Consider the following 22,853-nt stretch of genomic DNA (forward strand, 5'->3'; position numbering starts at 1 on the left):
GGCCTTTGGGCACAGGAGACTGCGGCAAACAACAACAAAAAACCCCAATTTGCGTGCGTGTAAAATGAAGAGTCTGTTTGAACTGGCTTGCTGCCAGGTGGGTCACACCGGTGTGACCAGGCAACCTGAACATGCCAGCAGTGCCAGGGGTCTGGGGACACTGTGGGGACACAGGGACACACAGTGCCCTCCTGGCAGCCAGAGCTCTCCAGCCCCTGTGGAGGTGTAGCTTGCCAGCAGCAGAACTTGTTGACATGTTTTGATGTAAGTATAACACTGTATTGTAGTTACGTGGTATATGCCAGTATGTTCATAGTGTATACCAACTAGTTAGGGTTTGCTAATGTACTACATTTCAATAAAAAGCAGTTTAAAAATACAGAGTTTGTGAGTTTGGTGTCTGAAAATATGGGAGAATTAAAGCACCACCCAGTGACTCCAGTCCCTCCAGCATTTCTTATAAATCTGTCTTAGGGGGTAGTGTGGAATAACATTGTCAATAGATCCATTTTCAGAGAGGATTTTTCCCACTCTGGTGTAAATTTTGGTTTTTATTTTGCTATATGTATTTTGCTATATGCTATATGTACTACTGCCTAGAAATCCAAGGCCATTGAGGGCCACATGGTTCAAAGTGGCTTATGAATCTGCTGGAGACACAAATGCATCTTCTCACAGTTTTTCTGACCTTTAAGATGGGACAGAGTGAGCAAGAACAGTAATAGTTAAATAGGGAAGGATCTTTTCAGCATCTTCTCCCAGTGCTCAAACCCTTCCCACAGGACACCCAGCCTTCAGAAACCTCCCTGCTGCTCCCCAGAAATAGCCATGCCATTGAGGTGAAGGCACAGCCCTGCAGGCTGAGCCAGCTAATAAATATTTATATTAGAGTAGTGTACAAGGGCTCCAGCTGGGATTAGGGCACTGCACTAACGAAGATAGATCATCCAGGGTTAAAGGATTTAAAGCCTAAAAAAACCATGGCATTCCTGCCTTCCTGGGAGCTGGGCAATAAGCACAGAGGTGGCAGATGTCAGTGTTTTCTGCTGTGGTAACACTCTCAGAGTTTGCCTGGAGGCTCTCTAATGGTTATTGAAACAAGAATAGTGGTTCACTAAATTGCTGGGAAGGGGCTCTGCAGCCAAGGGATGAGAGGGAGCTGCATCTCCCCCTGTCCTGTGTGCTGTGAAGATCATCCTTGGGCTGGGCCACAAGCTTTGAGTGGGCTCCAGAGCTGCAAAGCGAGGACAGAAATGAACCAGCTGCCAGGAGGGGGATGCCGGGACCCCACACTGAATTCACGAGGCTGGGATGCTGGAAGGGCATGTTCTTTACAGCAAAAAGGGCAAAGTAATTCCTATCTTAATGTGGGAGATGGAAGCATCGCCAGACTGGGCAGGAATGCTGGACGGTCTCTGCTGTTCCAGTGCCCGACCACCACCTGGGGTGGATATTTTTCCAATATCCAACCTAAACACCTCCCTCCCCCTTTCCGACACAACTTCAGGCCGTTCAGTTCAGGTCTCTTCAATGCCACAATGTACCACCGGAGGCAGAGGAGCTTTGCAGAGTGCCGCGGCGACCCTCGGCTGCCACCACGGACCGTCCCAGGAGGCGGCTCCGGGCGCCGTCCGGACTCGGGGATCGAACCCGCGGCCTCGGCGCTGCGGAGGCAGTGAGGGGGCCGGGCCGCCAGAGGGCGCGGTGGCGGCGCGCGCGGCGTGGGCCCCGTGACCCGGCCCGGCCGCTCCCCCCGCGCCGCTCCCGCCCCGGCCGGGCCGGCCCAGCCCCGCGGGCCGCTCCGCTCCGCAGCCCCGCCGCGATGTGGCTGGGCCCTGAGGAGGTGCTGCTGGCCGGCGCGCTGTGGGTCACCGAGCGCGCCAACCCCTTCTTCCTGCTCCAGCGCCGGCGGGGACACGGCAAAGGGGGCGGCCTCACGGGTGAGACGCGGCGGGGCCGCGGGGAGGCTCCGGCCCGGAGCGGGGTCCGTGAGCGCGGGGCGGGCGCTGGGAGGCCCCGGCGGGGGGAGAGAGGCGCGGTCCGCCCGTCTCCTCGCTGTGTGTGACCCCGGAGCCCCTCGGGCGCCGTGCCCTCCCGAGGCCCCTGTCCGCCCCCGGCCGGGGCTGTCAGCGGTCAGGCCCGGGGAGCTGCTGTCGGGGAGGACACACAGCTGATGGGATGCCTGGGACCGGCTTCTTCTCTTGTCAAAAATGGCTTCTCAGCCCTGCTCGCGTTGGTTTGAATTATTAAGGTGGTTTATTTGCATATTTTGTATGTCTGTGTGCCTTTTCAAGATGTAGGGGATGACAGTAAGACGTGGTTTATAATTAGTAGCAGTGTGGAAGTTGTGCTGTACATGGGCCGGGGGTGAAGCTGTGTGGGTGCAGCCCAGTGGAAAATACCGCTGTGTGTGGGGGCCAGCCTTGTTTGTGACATAAACTGCTAAAATAACACGACTGTCACCAAAGCACGATGTTAACAACAACAGCAAATGCCCTCACTTTTAAAAACCCCATTAATGTGCAGAATGCTTTCAATTATGTCCATTTCAAAGATGTCGATTTCACTTTTGTCAATTACACATAGCAACTGTCGCGTTGGTGCCCTTTTAGACAAACTGGTGCAGCTGATAAACATTATTAGCATATTTCATCTTTTCACAGTGTTCAGAATTATTTTGAACTGTTCTGTTTGATGTCACCTAACTCGTGCAGTTTTGCGTATAGGCTTATACTTGTATTCTGCATTTTTCTAGTTTTTTCCAAAAAGAAACAACTCCTGGTGCTATTTTGGTAACATTTAAACGGATGTGTTCCTGATGGGTTGCAGCTTTGAGCAATGTTTACTTTTTGAGCTAGTGTGGCTCAGTGAGAGTCTTCTTCAGAGCTGCTGCAGGTTAGAAAACCACGTGTCCTTAAGGAGCTGTGCAGCTGCACAGTGACATCCCAGAGTCAGAGTGGGATGTTCAGCTGAGCTGGAAAGGCTTTTGAGTTGCTGTCAGGCTCAAGTTATTAAACATCTCATTACTGGTCTGTGTGTCAATATTTGACACATTCAGTATTGTCACAGGATGGATTCCAAATTAACTTTTAATCCATATCCTGCCTAAAACTACACAAGAAACCCAGAGCCCAAACAGATCCTGCTGTGCTGGTTCCATTCGTGCTTGGTTTAGGTTTGTCACATGGGCTTGCTGTGGGTGATGTTTCACTGCAAGGACAATTGGTGGTATGTTCTTAATTTGTTAATTGCTACATAGATAGCCAGGAGAGATAAGGGAGAGGAAGTGGCATGTTTCTTAATAAGGAATGAGATATGGATGAGTACAATTCAAACAGGCTTACCCAAACCATGAGAGCTGGGAATTGTAATGACCCCCCACAAAGTCAGAGCCCAAGGAACAACCATGCTCCCTCTCCACGGTCTAATAATAGAAAACTTTTAATCATGAGTGTGTTGCAAAGTTAATTTGCATTAAAGATGCTCATAATGCATTGTCTAGAACAACAAAGCAAATCATCACCTTAGATATCTGTTTTATCTAATTGAAATAAAGACTTCATTGAAGTAAATTGATTTGCTTTACAAAGTCTGGTTCATCAACATTTACTCTGGAAGTGTCTCCTTTCTTATTTGACATCATATAAAAATATTTTGACTTCTGTATTACCAAATTTTGAGTTGCTGACATCTTTGTTTAATCAAAGTACTTCTGGGAACATCCTTGAAACATCCTGTGAGCACCAGTTTTTCTAGAACTACCTGATTCCATTTGGACAAGTTACCTACTTTTGGCATTGGTGATTCTGAAAAAGACAGCATTGAAGACTCTTGTGTCTTTTAGCTTGGTAGGCGTAGAAATTACTATTAGAAGAAAAACTCCACAGAGAAAAACACATTTCACTTTCATTAGAAAACTCTTCTATGAAGGTGGGGGTCTGTAATGAAGCTTGGTAAGCATTTTAATTGCTATCTAAACTTTGTCCATTACCAGTGGGACAGGCTACAGTTGGTTTTTAGGGAATTTACCCAGTGACTGGAGGTAATTTCTGAATTTTCTGAGTGCCACAGCTCTTCATCACAACTGTTCACAGGCTGTGAGCATCAGCATTTTCTGCAGTGATCATCCTGTGTTTTTGCTTAACCCAGTTGTTTGTTTTGGTATGACACTGCTGTAGTTTCTGTCTCTTTGTTCCCTAGGTCTCCTTGTGGGAACTCTAGACGTGGTTTTGGATTCCAGTGCCAGAGTTGCCCCGTACCGGATTCTGCACCAGACTCAGGACTCTCAAGTGTACTGGGCAGTGGCCTGTGGTATGTGACTCTTGTTGGGGACTGGATTTGATTTATTTTCATGTCTTTTTGGTTCAGATGACAGGTTATCCCACATAGGAGTATCCTATGACTGCTTAGGACACTTCCAAAAACTTCCGATGGTGTAGTGGAAGATTCCAGAAATGACAAAACTCAGTGTTGTTTAAACTGTAGTTAGGGAACTTTAAGTTCTGCAAAAACTTCTGTTTCTGCAGATGTTAGGAATCTTCTTTCTTCCAAGATGTACCTTGTATTTGCAAGGCTCTAGTGAGATTGTGCAGAGAATAACACGTGCTGGTTTTGTTGGGATGTTGGGTGTTGTGCTGCTGCTTGCCAGGAGCATGGCACAAGATGGGAACATGTAACATTGTTCAAGGTACCAGAGGTACTTTGGGGAATTTCTTGGTCCAGTTTATGTTTTTTTCTATTATTTCTGGCCTGGAATAGATGTGTATATAGATCTGTAAGAAGGACTAGAATAGTATTTTTTTAACATAAGGATCCTTGGCCTCTTTTACTTGAGAATTGTAGCTACTCTTTTAGAATATCATAATGCAACCATCTGAAGCCTGTTGGGGAACTTTGATTAAAGCTTTAGGTCCTAATACTTGCTAAAGAGGAAATATCTCCAGACATATTTGTTAGACCAACTTTGTTTACAATAAGAACCTTCACTTCTCACTTTGTGGTAGAGGCATAAAATCTGATCATTAAGGAATCATTTGCTAGGCCCACAAAGGCTGATGTCTTGTTTTTCCTCTTCCCACCTCCTCCCCAGGCAACCAACACAATATTCTCCCTTGCAGAGCTACTTAAATTCTGCAAAGGAGAGGTTTAGATGTTGCTGTGTTTCACAGAAACTCAGGTTCCCCTTTGAGGAGGGTGGAGACAGAGAATTAAGAAAAGCAGAAAACAAAATGGCAGGTCAGGAACTGAATAGAAGAAAGGAGAATATTTAGTGCAGATCTGTAATTTTATGGTATCTTGATACTCAGTAAGTTATTTTTGTTCAATTTCAGGAGTACTTTAGTTGATATCCTCTGTATCTCAGTTACTTTTAAACAGTGAAGCATGTAGAAGTGGGATGGGCTGGGTAACACCCAAATGGAGTTTGATAAATTATTGTCCTGGAGTAAATACGTTGTCTTCATCCAAAGTATTTTTTTTTAATCATACCTGGTTCTCATTCTGCTGTCAAAGTAAGAGTACTGGCATTCCTTTGACGTTATAAAATAGATACTCTCTAATTGAAAAATGCAAATATTTTATTTACAGTTCACTGTGTATAAATACTAGGGGGCAGCAATTTGGTCACATATGCAGCTTCAGCTTTTCAGCACTTTGTTCTTATAACCCTCCTTGCAGGAATCACAAACTTTTACTCCTTCATGGATGTCATTCTAATATAGTTCTTACAAAGATGTCAGTTAGTGAGGCCAGGCTTATTTTAGCAGTTTGGCTGCTGTCACTTGGTAAGAGATGTAGCTCATAAAGCAAAACAGGACACAGACTTTGTTCCACTGCTGTTGTTTCTGAACCTGTGGGGTTTTTTCACAGTCAAAGCATCCTATAATTGATAATTCTGTGCCTTGGAGTATCCTTGGTGGCAATGGGCATATTTTATTAGAAACATAATGTTGGTGTACATAAAATGCCCTTAACATGTACACAGTTGGTGTGTGTGATTTATCCTAGTCACTGGTTACTAATTATTAGTTTCCTGCTGTGAACTTGGAGGAAAAAAGGTCATGTTCTAATTTTTTTTTTTCTTTGCTCTTGGCATCATCTTTCTCCCCTTCAATTAGGATCATCTCGTAAAGAGATCACAAAGCATTGGGAATGGCTGGAGAATAACTTACTGCAGACTCTGTCCATCTTTGACAATGAAGAAGATATCACCACCTTTGTCAAGGGCAAGATACATGTAAGTGACATGTTTCCCTGAAGGACTTTGAGAAAGGACAAGGGAGATGGTTGTAAGAATTTTTTATCCTTTTCAGTCATACATAGGTATGAAAGTGTCATGGAATGCATCCAGCATCCAATATCCAGTCACAGTCAGAGCAAATTCTGAACAAATATATTGGAAGGGGAAGGGTTAAGAGCAGTAGATCTCAAGGAACAGCCTGCTTGGGATGTTCCTACTAATCCAGATATAATACCTCTTTAAAATCATTGCCAATTCTGCCTTTGATGGAGGGAGAACGGTTTAACAAGGGTTCATCTAGCAACAAATGGAGGAGAGAGAATTGTAGTTCACAAGAAATGTACTTGCACCTGGGTTGTAATGGAACTGCACCCCAGCTTCCACTGACTTTGGAGTCAGGTGTCTGCTGGTTTTGCAGTTAACACACTTCAGATTCCCAGCCCACAAACCCTCCAGAGCAGAAACCTATAAATACAGTTCTTTATTGAACTGCAGGAAGTTGCATCTTTTTCAGCCCTCCTGTCAGATTCTTCATGTTTTCCATGTGTGTCTGTGCATGAGAGAGATTGTGGTCATTTGTTTTTCCTTTTGGCCAGTCAAGATCTGACAGACTGCAGAGTTCTGCCCTTCCTGGCAGATGATCTTCTTCCAGTTGGAGAAGCAGGTGTGCAAGTGAAAAGAGACTTCAGTTCTCCTGCAGGGTGTTCCAGGTGTTCCCAGGCCAGCCATGAGGAACTCAGTCAAACATTAAACATGAGTGCTTGTGGCACGTGTTCAGGAGTGGATCCCAGACTCCCACAGAACCTGACTGCCCTTTCTGCATGTCTTTGCTGTTTCTGATGTGACAGGATAAATGCTGTGTCCTGTTCCTTTGTGCCTTCCGGATTGCTGCTGTGACCCTTTGCTTTGTACGTTATTTCTGTCAGCAGGCACCTTCACTTCAGTTTCTCCTCTCTCCTCCCACATCCTTTCAGGGCATTATTGCTGAGGAGAACAAGAATGAGCAGCCCCAGAGCGAAGAGGATCCAGGTAAATTCAAAGAGGCTGAGCTGAAGATGCGGAAGCAGTTTGGGATGCCCGAGGTGGAGAAGTTGGTCAATTACTATTCCTGCAGCTATTGGAAGGGACGTGTCCCCAGGCAGGGCTGGCTGTACCTCACTGTCAACCACCTCTGTTTCTACTCCTTCCTGCTGGGCAAAGAGGGTGAGTTAGGAGCCTACAAGTTTGTGTTTCTATCATTTCCCATGATCTTTTCGATGCAGTTGATCTTTTGTGTGAACTCCTTTTTAAGATGACAGGTTTTTTTACCTTTTAGGAATCCTTGAGCTCTGTCTTGCTCAGCACATAAATCAGTTCTTGCTCTCACAGGCACTTCAGTGCTGTTTAGACTGAATGCCTGAGTCATTTTTTTAAACATTTCCCAAGTTGTACATCTGTTTTACTCAAACTGGGTTACGTTTTACAAGTTAGACTGGGTTAGAGAACCAAGCAGTATTTTTGCCTTGGTAAGTTTTATCTGGAGCACCTGCCAGGACCTAGTATTTGCAAAGCCCCAACTCCTGAGTCCAAAGCTAATTTGATAGAAAGAAAAATGAAAACTTGAGTAATTGTAGTTGAAAGCATTTATTGGATGGGAGATAGTCCTTTTGGAACTGCATTATTTCTAGTCTAATTAATCCCAAAGGTTATTTTCAAGTATTTTTGAAGAACTCAGTAAAAGTGTGAAGAACTGTCCATGTGTAAGAGGGGAAAAATGCTGCTCCACTGAGAGCTTTCAGGCTGCTTGACCTTCATTTCTGTTTGGTTGTTGTTTTGCCTCAATTGTGCTAATAGTATTTTTAATTCTTTTTTCAGTTACACTGGTGATCCAGTGGGTGGATGTAACCCAGCTAGAAAAAAATGCTACACTGCTGTTCCCTGAGTGCATTAAAGTAAGCACAAGGGACAGTGAACTCTATTTTTCCATGTTTCTCAACATCAATGAGACGTTCAAGCTGATGGAGCAGTTGGCCAACATTGCGATGCGGCAGCTGCTGGATAATGAGAGCTTCCTACAGGACAAGTCTCTCCCAAAGCCCAGGAGGCCTCTTAAGAACATCTCTGCATTAAAAAGGTATCATTTTCCCAGCAGTGAGAAAAGAAGACAGGTAGTAGGGAATTGTAAAAATAAATCTGCATTATTTTGTAGCTCCCAGGTGCTGCTGGGGTTTTCTTGCTCTAGGGCCTGCATCACTTACTTCAGTCATTAGCCTTCTGCTTGTTCTCTCTTTTTCCCCATCTCAAATTGGACCTGAATTCACACACACCCTCATGTCTTTCTCATGCTTGCCTAGGCACTGTCAGAAGGAATTTTCAACTAGAAACTGCTGAAATTCATATGTAAAAAAAAAAAAGGCGAAGGAAGAAAATTACACCAGCGCCTTCATCTGAAGTTAAAGATTTATAAAAAGAAACATATTTGTATTGTAATAAATCCTCCCACTGGGGACTGTTCTCTACAGTTTCAGAATCTCATGTAATATTTCAGTTTTGCAGATGCACTTGCATATTCTATTTTGTATTGCAGAACATACCTTGTCAGAGAGGCATGTCTGAAGGCTGAAAGAGGAGTCAGAGGAGGGGTGGCATCTCAGTTAGAGAAAGGAATACTAAGAATACACAGCACAGTCTGAAGGTTGTGATTGGAATGAACATTTGACATTAGTATTTGAGTGGGTTTTTCAAGTGAGTAAGAAAAGGATACTACCCTTTACTTTTCCCCAGAGACCTGGATGCTCGAGCCAAAAATGAGTGCTACCGTGCCACTTTCCGTTTGCCCAAGGATGAATGCCTGGATGGACACACAGATTGTACCTTGTGGACACCATTCAACAAGATGCATATTCCTGGCCAGATGTTTGTTTCCAACAATTACATCTGTTTTGCCAGCAGAGCAGAGGAGGCCTGTCATCTCATCATTCCTCTCAGGGAGGTGGGGATTTCTTAGCTGTATATTAAGCCTACAGGCTTCTCTTCTCTTTGGTGTCCTGTCTGTTGTGCTGTGCTTTATGGATAATGGAAAGCATGCCAGATCCAAATGGCCCTTGTCTTTGTGTTCTAGGTGACAATAGTTGAGAAAGCTGATAGTTCCAGCGTGTTGCCCAGCCCTCTGTCCATCAGCACTAAAAGTAAAATGACTTTCTTCTTCGCCAATCTGAAAGACCGGGATTTCTTAGTTCAGAGGATCTCTGACTTCCTGCAGAGAACACCGTCCAAGAAATCCTGCAGCATCGACAGGGAATGGAAGTGGAATGTGCCTGATGCCAGCAGCGAGGTACTAAGGAAATAGCTGGGAGGAACTTTATCAACTTCTCAGAGCAATGCTCCTTCCAGTGTGTTTGGAGTTCTTGTCACCAGCCAGCGCTGTCTCTGTCAGGCCATGAGCAGGGGAGGGAGCATGAGCTCAGACATTTTCTGTTCTCTTGTCCAGGAAGTTCCAGAGCTGCCTTCCAGCAGCCCCCTGGCTGTCAGCCCCACGTCTGGTCTCACCCATCGACCTGTCAGCTTCTGTGCTGGGCAAGTGCCAACAGCCTCACAGGGACTGCTCAAACTCTTCAGGAGGAATTCTGAGGAGCTCTCTGGACCCAAAGGGGTAAGTGATATTTTTATGTAAAGCAATAAAGTATAAATAGTTTGCAGTGGTTTGCTGATTTCCTGGCCTGCTCTAGAATGGAAATGCATTTTATCCCAGCTCAATATCACTGCTGTGTATGTGTCACAGTGGTAGTGCTGCATAGAAGTAACTTGACTGTCAGCTTACACTGTTTGTGCTGACATACCTGAGATACTTGACCAGAGGCTGAGAGATGAGTGTTACCAGTGGGATGTGAACTCATGGCTGTTAAGAACAACTTTTCTTCAGAGCAAGAAAGCAGGGAACTTGTATCTCTGCTTGCTGGTTAATCATTGTGATCCATGGTTCTGCTTGCATTTATGTGGAGATTTGCATAGTTGTAAAGACTCTAAGCAAGGTCATAACAGGGTAGATAAGTATATATACACTCTTCTCTTCAGCAGAAAGAAGAGTGGTTTTAAATGTCACAGTGTATTTTTCCTGTGAAGTGCAGGCCTGAGTATACCCAGAAATTATATGTCCTACAAACATAAAAATGCAATAATCTCCTAAAATAGCCATATTTGTTTCTGTGAAGGCAAAGGAGAAGATGAAGGAAGAGTCTTGGAATATTCATTTCTTTGAATATGGGCGAGGGATGTGTATGTACCGCACTGCCAAGACGAGGGAGCTGGTACAGAAAGGAATCCCAGAGAATCTCCGTGGAGAGCTGTGGCTCCTTTTCTCAGGTAGGATGTTGTGCTGACAGCAGGAATAAACTTCCTGCACATCTCAAAGGAAGGGATGTGCAGAAAAGGGTGTGAATCTTAGCCCATTTCAGAAAAAATTAATGACAGGTTAATTTCATCTGAATGATACATTGTGGTGGCTTGCTTTATTTATCCTAGTTGCTGTTTGGCTGTGTTTCAGTGTTGGGACCTAAACCTCTAACATGATTTAACAATGAGTTTGTTGCTATATTTTCACATCTGTTCATAGTTCATGAGTTCATGCAGTGCTTCTTGGCTCCCTTGTCTCTGAAACTGGGAATAAAATCTGTGTTTCAAAGCACCAGAGGTAAAGCAGTATTTGTTTGTCATTTCAGGGGCCTGGAATGAGATGGTGACTCACCCTGGTTACTATGCAGATCTTGTGGAAAAGTCAATGGGAAGGTACAATCTTGCTACAGAGGAAATTGAGAGAGATCTGCACCGCTCTATGCCAGAACATCCTGCCTTCCAAAACGAACTGGGAATTGCTGCCCTCCGGAGAGTCTTAACAGCTTATGCATTCAGAAATCCAACAATTGGGTACTGCCAGGTAGGAAAGAAGTCTTAGACTTGTTAGTCCTACACAGTGACCATGATTGACTTGGACTTTTTCTGCAGTTTTTTGTTCAGTTTCAAGCTTTTCCTTTATACTGTCTGTGTAGTGGTGAGAAAATAGGAAAGAAGTTATGTTGCATCATCTCTTAAATATCCTTTGAACATAGTATTTAAATAAACTTTTCACAGTGCTGTTGGGTGTAATGTTAGTCTTTAATAGTTTCCTGACAGAGCTTTCCATAGTTCAGCAAAACATCTTCTAGTTTCATTAAGAGATAAATCAAATAAGTGGTGTTGCACATGGACAGTCTATTGAAAATGTAGCCTTTTGCTGGTTTGTGAAACAACTTGGTGGAAATTCAGGTTAATTTTGTGTATTGCTGTGATGTTACAGGTTCTTGTTATGGTGTTCTGTTAATGGCCAAATTCTTACAAAGATTTTTATGAAGACTTTGACAATTATTCTTGTTCATGTTGTTTACTGAAAGTGCATGACAAAAGGTCATCAAATTATTTGCTGCCTCATGAACAGAGGAACTGAAAACAGGAAGAAAAATTGGCATAAGGTCATCTATTGACTCAGATGCCAGTAGAAGCTGGAAATAGATGTGACTCTTAGTGACAGCTTGCTGTATTTATGCTTTTAAGTTTAGCTAATCTGTAATAGCAGAGCTTTCCTGAAGACCTCCATGTTTTTCTCCTGTACCTGTGTGTTTGCTGTGCTGGCTCCTAGGCCATGAACATTGTCACCTCAGTGCTGTTGCTGTACTGCAATGAGGAAGAGGCTTTCTGGCTCCTGGTGGCTTTGTGTGAGCGGATGTTGCCAGATTACTACAACACAAGAGTAGTGGGTGAGTCCTTAGCAGATTCCTGCTGCATTGTGGATTTTCAGCTGCACCAGAATCTCCCAGAAACATTTTGTTTTTCAGAATTAATTAAATGTGATGCATTTTAAAGATAATGAAGTACAACTCTGTTCTTTTTAAAGTGGCAGGGGTGTGATGGAGGCATAGGAAGAGACACTACAGGCCTCCAAGGTAGTAGTTCTACCTTATAGTAACAAGGAAGATGAAGTCACCAAAAATTGGTATCAGGAGGGTCATTGGCAGTAAGGAGGAGTAGCTAGAAGAACATTACTTGGTTTTAGTTTTCCCCATCTGAATGACATGTTAAATCTGTGGAACAGGCTCTCAGGGAAAGTTAGTCAAAGCACCACTTCATAGGCTTTTAAAGTTGGTTTGTATAAAGGCTATTTATCTGGTGTAAATACCATAATATCAGTAATCCTCCACCCCTCCATTCAGGGCAAATGCACAAATGGATGAAAGGTTCTGTGTCGAGAGATTGTGTCTGCATGCTCTGCAATGTACAAATAGTCTCATTGGTTTTATTGAGAACAGGGTAAAAAATTAATGTCTTCAATTTAGTTATGATGTTCAGAGGAAATTTATATGAAATTTGTATGAAATTTAGTGAACTCATACTGTTTTGTTTAATAATTGCTTAGCTTGGTACATGACACCACCATTTGGAGTTCTACCATTGTTTTGTTTGTCTGTTTCAGGTGCATTGGTGGACCAAGGCATCTTTGAAGAACTTACACGAGAGTATCTTCCACAGCTGTCAGAAAAGATGCAGGACCTGGGAGTGATCTCCACCATCTCCCTTTCCTGGTTTCTCACTCTCTTCCTCAGTGTGATGCCCTTTGAGAGTGCCGTGGTCATTGTCGACTGTTTTTTCTACGAGGGAATCAAGTTTATCCTGCAGGTGTCATTGGCCATACTTGATGCCAACATGGAGAAGTTACTACAGTGCTGTGATGAAGGTGAAGCCATGACTATTTTGGGCAGGTACCATTCATTGTTCTTATTTAAAACAGAGTAGTAACAGTGGCCTTTTAGTCATCATCTCTTTCTACCTAATAGCAGGTCACAAATAACACTCTAGGATGAAACTTCTGCTCCAGAGAAGTTTGCTGTTGCTTTCTGCAAGAGCTGAAATTAATTGTTGGCTCAGTTATGGAGGAATTCATACTTCTGGAGCTGATTTGCATCATAATGAATTCCTGCATCTCAGTTTGAATTTGAATTCTTAAAGGTTATTTATTTGAAGTTTGCATATTAATTCTGTTTTACTATTTAGAACAGATTCTGGCAGGAATCACCTTCTAGAAACTTAAAACATTATCAAGCAGATATCTCCCAAGTCTAGTAAATGTAAGATTTTCTTGTTTGAAATGAGAATTTCTTCTATGTGCAGCAAGATTTTCAGCATGTGACTAGAAGCCTACTTTTAAAAGAGCAAACACCCCCAAAATAGGGTGAAAATCAACTTAACTCCAAGTACATTGATGGTAGCATTGCAGATAAGATGGAAAAAAATAAATTCTCCTTCATGTTTAGATTAGAGACAGAAAGAAGTTGGGAGTAATGCATATAGGATATTATTTCTTTTTCTGGACACTAATCCTGGAATCTTGCATCTGTTCTCATTTTTGTCCACAGATATTTGGACAATGTAGTTAACAGACAGAGTGTCTCTCCCCCTATTCCCCACTTGCATGCACTGTTGACCAGTGGAGATGACCCCCCACTTGAAATTGACATCTTTGAACTCATCAAAACTTCATATGAGGTAAAGTTCTGGCTTGGTATTTTGCCCAGGAGATTTCTTCTCTACTAACATCCCATTTTGTGCATTGTGCAGCCAAAATCTGAGCGATATTCATAGACTGAGATGCTTAAGGAATGCAGGCTGAAGCCATTGTTCCACCTGCTAGGTATGAGTAGAACCTGACAGTGTTGGCTGTTGCAGATTACAAAGAGTCTGCCCAACACCAGTGGGACTAAAATGAAGAGTGCAGATAAAGAAGAAGTTATGGACTAGAGATTTCTTCCTGCTTTGTCAAAAATGTCTCCATTATTAATTCCATTTGAGGATTTTCAGTGCTAAGGAGTTAAGGAGGGAAATTCAGGGTAAGAATTGTGAAGTTCTCTGCAGAAACATGGAAGAATCTCAGTTCATGTGCATAGGAATCCTGTGCTGTGAACCACATTATAGTAATAGGAATTGACCCCAGAATGGTGCCAATGCTGTTAAAATATCTCTGCACTGATAGAGGTGTTCCTCACAATTCATACTGAGAACAAGCTCATAAGAAAATTGATTCTGAATGATGGAAAGAACACAGGTGAAAGAATGGATGTTTGGCACTTCTCTGCTATTCTCTGCTAAGTGGGGAATCCTTTCCCTCTTTATCTCATTTTTCATCCCATCCTCTTCTTGCTGTTTACAGTCAGGCAACTGTCATTTCCTGGGTGTTTTGTGTACTTCTTCAAATCTGCCATCTCTGTTTGTTCTTGGTTTCTTTTTATAAAAGAGTGTCACTGAATTCATATTACTTGTCTGACCTAGTCCATAGAAAAGTTTCTTCACTGTGGTGTTTCTGGCTGAATCTCATGGGGGTCCTAGAGGAAAAAAATGACAGGGCTGGAAGGAATGACTGTCTGTCTGTTCTCTTATCTCTGCCACAGTACAGGGCCTGTATTTCTGTCAGTCCTGACAAATCCTTCTTCAGCTTTTCTGTAGAGACCTCTGATGTTGAATTTCTCATGAACTCTGAATTACTCCTCTTGCAGGACAGGAGTGAATAGGGAATAGAGCTCAAGTTTTTTCTCATCTTGCTGCTTGTAAAAGGCTTCTAGTGGGTGTAGGTCATCTCTGAGGGGATGGTGCACTTGTTAAAGAGCGTGTAATTGAAGATTGGTTCTTCTCTCTTCAGGAGATGATGTTGACCTGGATCTTCTTCCTTTCTTGTAGAAATTTGGCAATCTGAAGGCAGATGACATTGAACAAATGCGTTTCAAGCAAAGGCTGAAAGTGATCCAGTCTCTGGAGGATACAGCCAAGAAGAGTGTGGTATGTGACTCCCAGACTGAATGAGCTACCAAATGCCAACTTCTTAGAAAGTGTTTTGCTGTGAGCATTGAGAAACTTCGAGAACTTTGAGAAACTGTGAACATTGAGAAACTGTAGCAGACCAAGTTTTAAGTGACTGAAAGAATGATTGAATGAGATGTTTCGCATGGAGGGAGATAAAAAAAAACACCTGTAGGCTATGACATAACCTCCCATGCCTAGTTCTGTCTGTTTTACTGCTTGCCTGGAATCTTTGAGAAAAGCTGGCAAGCAGATAATTATTTTACTGCCATTTAGAGAGTCCATTAGGGAATTTTGCTGAAGGGTTCATGGCCAAAGGGGAGTGTCCATATTTACTGCCATTATCTCCCATGTCCTAGGTGGAGAAACTCATCAGGGTGTTTATTTCACTGTTGCTCATAATGCATCCAAGTCAAACATCTGAAGAATAAAAACAAGAGGGAGAGGTGACACAATCTGCTCAGCCAGGTCTGCACAAACAGGAAATAAGCACAGTAAACTACTGAAAATGTCAGCAGTTTCTGCTTGACTGCAAAATGCCTTCCTGATTGGTTTCCAGGGGTATTAGAATGGTGATGTTTTTCTTCCCATTCTGTGTGATATCTCCTTGCACTAGTTTTCTTCTCTTCTATGTTGCACATATTTTTCAGTGAGTTGTATTAGATTTTTCTACTTTTGAAATAAATTGTTCACTCTGTTTTATCTGTAACTACAGGTCCGAGCTGTGTCTGGTGACATTGGTTTCACTATGGAAGAGCTAGAAGAGCTGTATGTAGTGTTCAAGGTAAGAAGCCTTCCTTGAGGGTGAGGAAGAAATGTTGTCACACACAGTACAAATAGCAAAGTAAGTTGAAAGGCAAGCAATGACTTTGCTTGAATTCTTAATGTGACGTACCAGAAGCTGGTGTGGCATTCTGTTACACATGATGCCAGTAGGACTGGCCCTGTTACTATCTGATTAATTATTTTTAATCTTTTTTCTCCCAAAGGTGGCCCAACCACATTCACATATTGAATGATACTCAGAAAGAAACTGTAGAGTCAATGGAAGAGAATGTAACAAAGCCTTGAGAATGGGGAGCTAGGGTTGACTGTACCTCAGGTTTTAATCTCAAGTTTCCCATTGACCTCATCTGTAATTGTGACAAGATTACTTAAGGGCTTTGCCTTTATTTGTCAGCATACATATTTTTAAAAGAATGGTATTACCCAACTGCATTTGCCAAAGTTGGTTGTGCTCTGTTGGAGGCTCAGAAAGAGAGGCTTAATTCTAAACCCTGCATGTTCCCTTTGCAATAAAGCCTGAGTTGTATTTTGTTAAAACCTGAAATCATGTTTTGTACTTTTCACTTTAAGTAATTCCTTGTTTTTCATGAAATCTGTGTCTCTTCCTTCATTTCATATTATTTTGTAGTGAAGTAACACTCAGAATCACAAGGCAGATAATGTTTCCTGAAATGTCTCTTGTTTGCTTCCTCAATGCTGTTGTTGAGCTGTGACAGCCTCCACTCGTGTGGAGCAGCATCATCTGCCCTGTTAATCCTTTCCCTCCAAAGGCCAAGTACCTGATGAGCTGTTACTGGGGGAACAACCGTGCGGCCGCTGCGCGCCGGGACCAGAGCCTGCCCTACCTGGAGCAGTATCGCATAGACATGGAGCAGTTCAAGGAGCTCTTCAGCAGCCTCACCCCCTGGGCCTGTGGGGCACACACCCCTGTGCTGGCAGGGCGCCTCTTCCGCCTCCTGGATGAGAACAGGGATTCTCTCATCAACTTCAAGGAGTTCGTCACAGGAATGAGTAAGTGGTGTTTTTGGAGAAAATGGAAAGCTGCAAAAAATGTGTCTGTCCTTTTCCAAGAAGAGAACTGAAAGGAGATAGTGGTGTGCTCGCTGCCATGAGGAGGGAGGGAAGCCTCAAGCTGGACAAAATACATCTTTTGGTATGGATTTCACTATTGATTCTGCACAGGACTTTGAGCAGTCATTGTATGGGAATTCATTCTGGTTTGAACCTGTAAGCAGAGGGTGATTCTTTATCATTAAAGTGCTATTTTTCTTAACCTTTTTTTTTCTTTCCAGGTGGGATGTACCATGGTGACCTCACTGAAAAACTCAAAGTACTCTACAAACTGCACCTGCCTCCTGGTGAGTGACTGCTTCTGTGTACTGCTGCTATTGAACACAGGCTGCTCTGACATCAATTGACATAGGGTACCTCAGGAGTTTTGCTAATGAAGTGGGTCATACTGCTGTTCAATTAGAGATTTTAACATTTGTTTCTCTGTGAATACAGCTCTGAATCCAGAGGAGACAGAGTCTGCTTTGGAGGCCACAAGTTATTTCACAGAAGATGTGACAACAGAAGGTAATGCAACACTGCTGCCCTTACCTCTCAGTTAGGCAGGAGTTGCAGCATAGATCCAGGTGCTCTGAACAGTGATGTTGTGTAAGGCATGGTCTCGTGCTGGCATGTGTTAGGACTGCCAGTGTGTTTGAGTTCACTGTCTTTGTTGCATGATGGGGAAGAAGTTTGGAGCTAAAACTCCTCAGTGTCCATTCCATGCAGGATACAGCATGCTCAGAAGGATGGGCACAGACTGCTGAGGAGGAGCAGTGTGCTTTTACCAGCCCCTGTCTCCCATCATGGTTTAGGTTTTTCATACAGGTCTCATTGTCTCTCTTCTTGTTTTTGTTTCCTTCTCTGTGTCTGTCTATGTCTGACCTTTTCTTGTGTTTTATCTGGAATATTGTCCCCTCAACCCTTTTTTCTGCTGCTCAAGTATCTCCTTTTGTCTCAGAGCTGGATATCTGCCTGCACTGTGAGTCTCAAGGTCAGTCCATGGATTATGTGCATGCATTGAGCATGGCTGTGGTGCTGATACCACCTGCCAGCCCAGTGTGCTGATGTAAATACTCTGAAATTATTGCTGCTCCTTGCTCATGACACTCTCACTATTAATAAAGTGCTATAAGTAATTAAATATCTTTCAGTATAATCTGCCTATTGAGTTTCAGCCTTGGTCAAGATAGGTTTTGTCTGGCTTCTTTCAGTGGAATTCATCTCATCCTAGAAAGTGGTGGTCAAAAAGATGCTCAGAACAGAGTGGGAAGTGCTGGGCTTGCTGGCCTGGGGAGGTGAATCCTGTGCCTTCCAGTTTAAAGGAATAAGGATGCATGCCACTGAATTGCTGAACTGTTGGTAGACTAGTTGACTGCATTTCTTAAAATACAACATTAGGAATTGTCAGATAGGAGATCAAAGTATGTCAATCATGCTAAACATTTACCAAAATACAACGATGCCCAAAAAAATCTGAGTAAGTACAAGAGGTAATTGTGCAGTTTGGTGCTAGGTGGCTAATTTAACAATCTGAGTTGAACCAAGACTTCCTATTTTCTCTAGTGACAATATAGGGAATCAGAAGTGCAGTTCATGAAGTTAGACTGCAAATTGCTCCCAAAATGTCAGTCCAGGCAGTGAATAATGAGGAGTGTAGGCATTAGTCACATATGTGCTCTGTAGTGGTTTGGGTTTTTTCCATTCATTATCTTGCTTTGGATGACTGAACATCCTTGTCTTTAAGCCGTCACACTGCTTTTCTATCTTCCTTATCTGTGTTTTCACATTTTCTTTTAAGACCTCTGCCCTCTATCTCAGCAGATAAACCCACTTTTTGAGTGTGGCTCTTTATTCAGCTCATCCCATCAGCCTCGTGCTTCCATTCTGTTCTGTTCAATCCTCTAACCATGATCATGGGAATGTGAGCTCTAACTTCTATTAAATGTACTCTTGTATAATTTGAATTTGCGTATTGGGTTGTCTTAAATTCTTTTTGTGTTGTATTACTGAAAATCAGCTAATAATTATTTTATAATTCCATAATTCTTTAGAAACCCAAGAAGATAAAGGAAGAAGAAATGAGAATGGCCCAGAAAAAGGTAATTTCATCATCAATACACCACATTCTAATCTCATCTCTCTCATATTATGACTTGTTCATTGTCTCATGCTGATCAAGGAGACCTTGCAAAGTGTCCCTTGTGGACTGAGGTAAAGCAGAAGGTGAGCTGGGAAATCAGCATCCCTTTATGCTTTAATGCTCCAACTCTTTTACATACCAAGATCACAGCATTTGTAAATCATGTTGGGGAAATTGTCACCTCACAGAGTTTGTCTGTGAAAAGTCAGGCTGATGCAGCATTGTTAAATTTTTTGCTCTGCTGAGCTGCATCAGATAAACCAGCAGAAAACAATGCAGCCTTCCTGGTAGATGCTTTCCTGGGCTGTCAATAACACCTTCTTCAAGCCTGATTTTTGTTGTCTCAGCATTCACTTTTTAAGTCTGAAACCATAAACCACCTGACTAGTGGCTTGTTCTTGCCTTGCAGAGGAGAAAGGTACCAGTCCACAAGATTACAGATACTATCTAAGAATGTGGGCCAAGGAAAAAGAGAACAAGAAAGAAACCATTAAAGATCTCCCCAAAATGAGCCAGGTAAGAAAGGAATAGGAAGGTTTCCAGTTGGATCATTGGCAGCTTAGTAGAATTCTGCAGTATGTGCAGCCATTGTGCCAGTATGTTCAGTCCTTGCCCACAGCATTCCCTGCTGTTTTGGTCTGGTGAAGTTTAGGACCTCTGATTCCACAGATTTCTGTTGAATTCTGCAGTGGATATGGACAAACTGCTTTGTATCAACCAATCAAATGTAATGGATTCACTCAGCCTCACAGACCAGTTTTTCCTATGAGAACTGCACTCAGTTTTCCCCCCAGAGCAGGATGTTTCAAATATGCCATCAGTCACAGAAACTTGGTCAGCTTTTTTGGTTTTGCATTGCTTCAAGTTACATCTGTTTGGTGGGGAGTGAAGAATGTGGTTACAGAAGAGAGAGTCAGATGACTGGTGTGATCTTTTCTGTCTCTGATTTCCTTGATGGGTGCTACTTAAACCAGTTCAGAAATGCTTAGAAGCTGACCACAGAAGGATAGAGGTAACAATTCAGGTTTTCTTAGCATTAGTGAATATGTGACTATTCTGTTCATCTGTCAGCAGAAAACCCACCACTATTAAATTGCTAGCTGTGTCTCAATTTATCCACAACAGAGAGGGGGGAGTTTGTCTGTGTCAGACTGTTCTGAATCAGTGCAGCAAGCTGCCACTTGGTGGGGAGGCAAATAAGCAATGAGTCATTTGAGATGGTGCCTGTTGCTACATCCACCACTGACAACTTTTTTCAGCCTGATAACATGATTATTTGGTCTTTGTCTTTTATAGGAGCAGTTCATAGAGTTATGCAAGACCCTTTACAACATGTTCAGTGAGGACCCTGTGGAGCAGGAGCTGTACCATGCCATCGCCACTGTGGCCAGTCTGCTGCTGAGGATTGGGGAAGTCGGAAAAAAATTCTCCAACAGGCCCACGAGGAAGTCTGAGGACTGCAAAGCAAACAGTGGCCAAGATCCTGTGAGTGAAGAGGAGTCACCAACATCTGAACAGAGTCAGAATTCAGCAGTGGAGCAGCAACCCCAAGCTGACCATGAGGACAAAGCCAACGTTGATGCTCAGCCTGAAAAAACCCAGCAGGAAAACCAAACTCTAGGAGATGGGTCAGGGGAAGGACAAGGCTCTCCTTTACAGCTGCTATCAGATGATGAAACCAAAGATGATATGTCCATGTCTTCCTACTCCATGGTCAGCACGGGCTCCCTGCAGTGCGAAGACATCGCAGACGACACGGTACTGGTGGGCTGTGAGGGCAGCAGTGCAGCTGCCAGGTATGGCAGCACCATTGACACTGACTGGTCCATCTCCTTCGAGCAGATCTTGGCCTCCATGCTGACAGAAACAGCCCTTGTTAACTACTTTGAGAAAAAAGTCAACATTCTTCAAAAGATCAAGGATCAGAAGAAGGTAGAGAGGCAGTTCAGTTCATCCAGTGACTATGAACTTTCCTCTGCGTCAGGGTGAACTCAAGAAATCAGGAGTTGTCTTTGGGAGATAAAACAGGAAGATAGTGTGGCAGATGGCAGGATGGTTTGGTATTTTCTGTTTGGGTTTTTTTTTTGTTTATTCAGAGACCAGTAACTACACAATTACAATAGAATCCAGTTGATAAGGGGCTCCTGACAGTGACTGTGTAGGTGTTTCTTTGGCTACTCTGGCTGAGAGAATTAGATTTACATTTTTGAGAGCCATTAGAACCTAATAGCCCCTGACATATAGAATTACCACCATAAATTATGCATGTCTGCCTTTTGCTATCTTTTATTTCAATGAAGTTTTATTTCAGACAGTAACTGCTCCTTGCCTGCCCTTGTTTGCTGTAGGTTCCTGGGTAACTTGCACAGCAGATGCAGCCTGGCTTGAAACCATGCTCACCTCTGGCTGCCAGTCCGAGAGCTAATGCAGTGTAGTCAAGTGCTGTAGGACTCTGACCTATAAATAATCCTGTACGTTCTTGTAAGCTGTTCTGTGACTCAGCAGCTGTAAAGCAAATGTGCCCCACTGCTCCCAGCACCCTGAGATCTAAACACAGACATTGCTCAGACCTGCAGGTTTCTTTGACATGTGATTTGGCATTTGCATAGTGTACGATCACTTACTTTCTCCTTCAGAATTCAGGAATTTTCAGGCAAACCTGGTTTTCTAGCATTTGCTGTTTTGTTTCTTTGAAAGCTATTGTTTTTAGTTTGTCTGGGAAGCCACAAGCTCCTTGACTTCAGTGCAGAAGTGATACTGAGTCAATCAGTGGGCCCATGATGGTTATAATGAGGGAATAAGTTCCTAAAATAGAAGTCAGTGAATCAGCCTCAGCTTTCCAGGGGAGTGGCACACTGGTCTGCTGGACTTTCCCTGGTGATACATTGGCTATTTAGTGCTGATTCCCTGTTTTTCCTAGCTAGAGATGGGTCCCCAAAGGGGGACCTCCTAGGAGGAGGACCTTAGGGGCCCTTTAGGAGGACCCCTAAGAATTATCTGGTCAGTCAGCCCTCACAAATGCTTGGGGCAGAAGTTGTGCAGGAGCACTGCACCCACTGCTGCTCAGTGTCCTTTCTTGAGAGTTTAACAATGACTCTTAGAAACTACGGCACATCCAAGGGCATTTGACCTAAAGGGGAAGAATTCAGAGCAGCGTGGCTCTGCCAGCAGCCCCTTATGGGAATACCAGAGCTCATTCCAGTTAGAGACACAGTAACTGGGAGACTCAGTGAGTGCTCTTTGAAATTAAACCCAGAGGAAACTATGAGTAGCCCTTCTGGTAGCAGGGTGTGTTCTCCACAGGAGGAGAAGTAATGCTGTTACTGCAGATAAACTCATCTCAGCAGGGAGGCAGTGGCCTTGCCAGGGGCAGGACCAGACACTTGCTGCTCTGCCAGAGCAGACCTTGCACTGAAGGCAAGGTGTGATCCAGCTTTTGGCTGGCACTTGGGATCTAAAGGTAGGAAGGACACATGTGGATGTTCCCATTTGACACTACTTGGTGTGCTACTCAGTGTTAATTCATCCTCATGACATTTTTGGTCTGTATTCACAGCTGGTACATACTTCTTATTTCTCTGCCTCCTCTGTCCTGTATCACTGGAGAGCAGCCATTAGTAAAACTGCTTTTACTAATTATTCAGTAATTTATTGTAATTTTTTTAAGTACAAATAATACATGTGATTTTACACTGTCTGTCTTACCTGTCATGTATTCAATAAATGAATCAGAATCCTATAGACTATTTGGCTATCTTTTATTTCTCTCTGAGCTTGTGG

At 43.3% G+C, this 22,853-nt stretch overlaps 1 protein-coding gene across 3 annotated transcripts; it reads left to right on the top strand.

Moving 5' to 3' along the window:
* The first annotated feature begins 1,743 nt into the window (after window positions 1–1,743).
* Window positions 1,744–22,812, top strand: TBC1D9B (TBC1 domain family member 9B). 3 transcript variants are annotated; one of them, XM_064724690.1, is made up of 22 exons: window positions 1,744–1,940; window positions 4,201–4,311; window positions 6,117–6,235; window positions 7,213–7,441; window positions 8,093–8,351; window positions 9,002–9,209; window positions 9,339–9,551; window positions 9,708–9,869; window positions 10,429–10,579; window positions 10,936–11,150; window positions 11,889–12,006; window positions 12,720–13,005; window positions 13,660–13,789; window positions 14,975–15,073; window positions 15,810–15,878; window positions 16,651–16,891; window positions 17,173–17,238; window positions 17,387–17,458; window positions 17,874–17,924; window positions 18,985–19,032; window positions 19,483–19,589; window positions 20,370–22,812. In XM_064724690.1, exons 1-22 carry the CDS (start codon window positions 1,823–1,825, stop codon window positions 21,060–21,062), a joined length of 3,765 nt encoding a protein of 1,254 aa, XP_064580760.1. In that variant the 5' UTR covers window positions 1,744–1,822; the 3' UTR covers window positions 21,063–22,812. The 3 variants fall into 3 exon arrangements, with proteins under 3 accessions (XP_064580760.1, XP_064580761.1, XP_064580762.1); XM_064724691.1 differs by having other exon boundaries at window positions 17,892–17,924; XM_064724692.1 differs by lacking the exon at window positions 17,874–17,924.
* The last annotated feature ends 41 nt before the right edge of the window (window positions 22,813–22,853 follow it).

The sequence above is a fragment of the Zonotrichia leucophrys genome, chromosome 13, assembly GCF_028769735.1.
Source record: "Zonotrichia leucophrys gambelii isolate GWCS_2022_RI chromosome 13, RI_Zleu_2.0, whole genome shotgun sequence".
Lineage (NCBI taxonomy): Eukaryota > Metazoa > Chordata > Aves > Passeriformes > Passerellidae > Zonotrichia > Zonotrichia leucophrys.